The 4396-nt window shown below is 41.3% G+C and overlaps 1 protein-coding gene across 1 annotated transcript; it reads right to left on the bottom strand.

Annotated features, from left to right (window-relative positions):
* Positions 1 to 2483: 2483 nt before the first annotated feature.
* On the bottom strand, positions 2484 to 3740 carry LOC113780659. Its single transcript, XM_027326440.1, has one exon. It carries the CDS (start codon positions 3738 to 3740, stop codon positions 2484 to 2486), a length of 1257 nt encoding a protein of 418 aa, XP_027182241.1.
* Between the last annotated feature and the right edge of the window lie 656 nt (positions 3741 to 4396).

The raw sequence follows: 4396 nt of genomic DNA on the forward strand, positions 1-4396 counted from the left end.
TATATCACGTGACTACACTTCCCACTCCGCTGTCCAAGCACAGCTCCTACGGCATACTGACTGGCGTCACACATGAGCTCAAAGGATAGCTTCCAATCTGGGGGTTGGATGATTGGTGCCGTGGTCAACATACCCTTGAGTGTGTCAAAGGACAATTTGCAATCATCTCCAAAGATGAATGGCACCTCCTTTTGAAGCAGGCGAGACAATAGTTGAGCAATTTTTGAAAAATCTTTTATGAAACGCCTGTAAAAACCTGCATGGCCTAGAAAACTACGAATATCCTTGACATTAGTAGGGTAAGGTAGACTAGTGATCAAATCAATTTTAGCCTTATCTACCTCAATACCCCTTGATGAAACAACATGGCCCAAAACTATGCCTTCCTTAACCATGAAATGACATTTTTCATAATTAAGAACCAAGTTTGTTTCAATGCATTTTTTCAAAACCTTTGTTAAATGGTCTAGGCACTGATCAAAAGAATCACCGTATACTGTAAAATCATCCATGAAAATTTCAATGCAATTATCAATCATATCAGAGAAAATACTCATCATGCATCTTTGAAATGTTCCAGGAGCATTACACAAACCAAAAGGCATACGGCGATATGCAAAAGTTCCAAAAGGGCAGGTAAAAGTAGTTTTATGTTGGTCCTCTTGAGCAACAATAATTTGATAATATCCAGAGTAACCATCTAAAAAGTAAAAGAAACACTTACCTGCCAACCTCTCAAGCATTTCATCAATAAATGGGAGTGGAAAATGGTCTTTCCGAGTTGCAGCATTTAACTTCCTAAAGTCAATGCACATTCTCCACCCATTTTGCAATCTCATTGGCACTAACTCATTCTTTTCATTTTTCACCAACGTGATTCCAGTTTTCTTGGGAACAACATGGACTGGACTCACCCACTGGCTGTCAGAAATAGGAAAAATAATTCCTAATTCTAAGAGCTTGAGAATCTCCTTCATCACCACCTCCTTCATTGCAGGATTGAGCTTGCGTTGATGCTCTCTCACGGGTTTTACGTCCGACTCCAAAAGGATGTGATGCATGCAAATGGATGGATTGATGCCTTTGATGTCTGCTAACGTCCATCCAATTGCTGGTTTAAATTCCCGTAAGACCCGTAAGAGCCTCTCTTCTTGCAACGCAGTTAAATCATTGGCAATGATTGCAGGCAAAGTCTTGTTATCTCCCAAGTAAGCATATTTCAAATGCTGGGGCAGTTCCTTCAATTCCACATTAGGTGCCTGTTGAACAGAAGGTAGAATCCTTTCATTAGAAGTGGGTAATGGTAGAAAAGAATTTTCAAACCTGCCTGGAAGCGGATGTAGTGAATGTAAGGACATGATAACTTCTTTGACTTCCTCCTCCTCCATGTCGTCCACTTCCAAATTGGTCTTGCCTTGTTGCAAGACAAAGTCCAACTTGTCCCCCATGAAATTCTGTTCAAAATTCTCTTGCACAATAGTGTTAGTCATGCCAACAAAATTTACAGACTCAGTATCCTCAGGATGCTTCATTGCATCAAAAATATTAAAAGTGACCTTCTCTCCATCAAATTCCACAGATAAAGTCCCTTCATGTACATCTATTTTAGTCCTTGCTGTACTCATGAAGGGTCTACCCAAAAGAATCACTGCTGAATCAGTAGAGTATGCATCATTCATATCAACAATGTAAAAATCCACAGGAAAAATGAATTCATTGACCTTTACTAGAACATCTTCAACTAGGCCCTCAGGGTAGACATTCGACCTGTCAGCTAGTTGAATGATTACCCTAGTTTCTTTGAGGGGTCCTAAATTCAAAACTTTAAAAATTGAGAGAGGCATGACATTTATTGAAGCACCTAAGTCAAGCATGCTTTTTTCAATTCTTTGATTGCCAATTATGCATGGTATAGTAAACATACCTGGATCCTTGCATTTCTGGGGCAACTTCCTTTGAAACATCGCTGAGACATTCTCCCCCACCTTCACCTTGTCATCCAGACTCCACTTATTGCGGTTAGTGCATAAGCCCTTCAAAAATTTAGCATATTTGGGCAATTGCCTAATAGCATCCAATAAAGGAATATTGATCTCCACTTTCCTGAAGGTGTCCAAAATCTCTTGCTCAGATTCTTTCTTTTTGGCTCTTGTAAACCTGCCAGGAAAAGGAGGAATGTCAACTTTCTTTGAGACTTCAGAGGATTGTTTCTCATCTTCCTCTTCCCCCTTCCTGGGCACTTCTTCTTCTTTGGCGTGGGCACGCCTAGGAGACTGTACCTCCTTGCCACTCCGTAATTGCATTGCACTGGCATTCTCCTTGGGATTAGGAATTACTTGAGATGGTAACTTTCCTCTATTGCTATTTTCCAGGTTGCTCATGAAAGTTGCCAATTGAGACATCTGTACTTCCAAATTCCTAATGCTAGCACGAGTCTCTTGTTGAAATCTGTGAGACTCCTGTTGAGATCTTTGAGCCTCTTGCTATAATTGACTCGTGCTTTGGGCCAGTGACTTCACTATATCTTCAAGAGACATGTTTGAATTGGGAGTGGATGGTTGTTGCACTGGTGGCCGTGGCTGGAAATGTTGTTGAAAGCCAGGGGGTTTTGAAGCATAGCTAAAGTTAGGATGATTTCGCCACCCTGGATTGTAAGTGGGTGCAAAAGGATCATTCCTTCGTGGAGGTGGTCCAGAAAAATCTCCCTCTATGTTGGCTTGTTCAGGTGAATCCTCCTGGAGAGTTGGACACATGTCAGTCATGTGTCCCGGAGTAGCACAGATACCACAAGTCTTCACAGATTGTAATTGCCCCCTTGCCATTTGACGTACCAGAGAGGTAAGCTCAGATAGTTTACCCTCTAAGTCAGAGTGATTCACTTCATTGACCCTTCTTATTGCTCCCTCAGCTCTCACTCCAAATTGTTGGGAATTTTCAGCCATGGTGGAGATCAATAACGTGGCTTCGTCTGTGGTCTTGTTAACCAGAGCACCGCCACTGGCTGCATCTAACATGCTCCTATCCATGGGTGATAATCCCTCGTAGAAATATTGTATTAAGAGCTGATCAGGGATTTGATGATGCGGGCAGCTGGCACACAGTTGTTTAAAGCGCTCCCAGTACTCATATAGAACTTCCCCATTTGCCTGCCTAACTCCACATATTTCTTTCCTTATATTGGCGGCTCTAGAGGCAGGGAAAAATTTCTCGCGGAATCTTCTCTTCAATTCTTCCCACGTAGTGATGGATCCAGACGGCAGGTAAAATAACCAATCTTTAGCCTTATCCGCCAAAGAGAAAGGGAAGGCTCTCAACTTGATGTGGTCCTCAGTGACTCCTTGAGGTTTCATTGTGGAGCACACCACATGAAATTCCTTCAAGTGTTTATGTGGGTCTTCACCTGCAATACCACGAAAAGTAGGAAGTAAGTGAATAAGACCAGATTTAAGCTCAAATGCCTCTTCCGTGTTAGGAAATGTAATGCATAATGGCTGCTGGTTCACGTTAGGAGTTGCCAACTCCCTCAAAGTTCTTGGGGCTGCCATTGCTACTCGGGGAATATGCACTTCTTCTTTTTCAGATTCACTTGATGAATCACTGGAAACAAACTCTTGCTTAGATTCTGAAGGTGACGTTGAATCTTGTTGCTTACGCAACTTTGCCTCCTTGGTCAACCTTCTTGCAGTCTTCTCAATCTCTGGATCAAATTCTAATTCTCCTGTACGAGAAGATCGAGGCATAAAATAAATAAAATAAAAATAAAAATAAAAATAGAAATAAAAACTAAAGCATGTGCAATAAGTCACTTAAAACACCAGTTCCCCGGCAACGGCGCCAAAATTTGGTGGGTGTCAAACCACCAAAAATAAAATTTATATTAGACCTACTACCAAAACTGAATGAGTATAGTGGTGAGTAGGGTCGTCTCCTCAGGGAACAGGTAGGCAAATCACACAGGAAAATGGGGGGAGATTTTAGCAGTAGTACCAACTAATTTAAAAGGAATAAAAACTGAAATTTAAAGTTGAGTAAGATAGCAGGAACCAAATTACACAAATAACAATTAATTAAAACAACCTAGTCAAGGAATTAATCTTGGCACCGAAGCACACAACTGATCACAGATACAAGGGACAATTCATATACTCACGAATAAACTGGTTATAGTGGTCAAGCGACGCACCCAACCACCAATCTTTCCTTAATTTTATGGTAGTCAAGAGACGCTCATAAACTACCCTCTTGTGATTAGACAACCCCAGGAATGCTCACAGGATTTAATGTAGCCACAGCATTAGGAATTAGAAAGACCCAATTCTAGATGACAAACACACATGCGGGTTTATTTAGGCTAGATTAATTATCCCCACGATCCAAATTAAACCGCTTGCGAGGC

Source organism: Coffea eugenioides, chromosome 8 (genome assembly GCF_003713205.1).
Source record: "Coffea eugenioides isolate CCC68of chromosome 8, Ceug_1.0, whole genome shotgun sequence".
NCBI classification, from domain to species: Eukaryota; Viridiplantae; Streptophyta; class Magnoliopsida; order Gentianales; family Rubiaceae; genus Coffea; species Coffea eugenioides.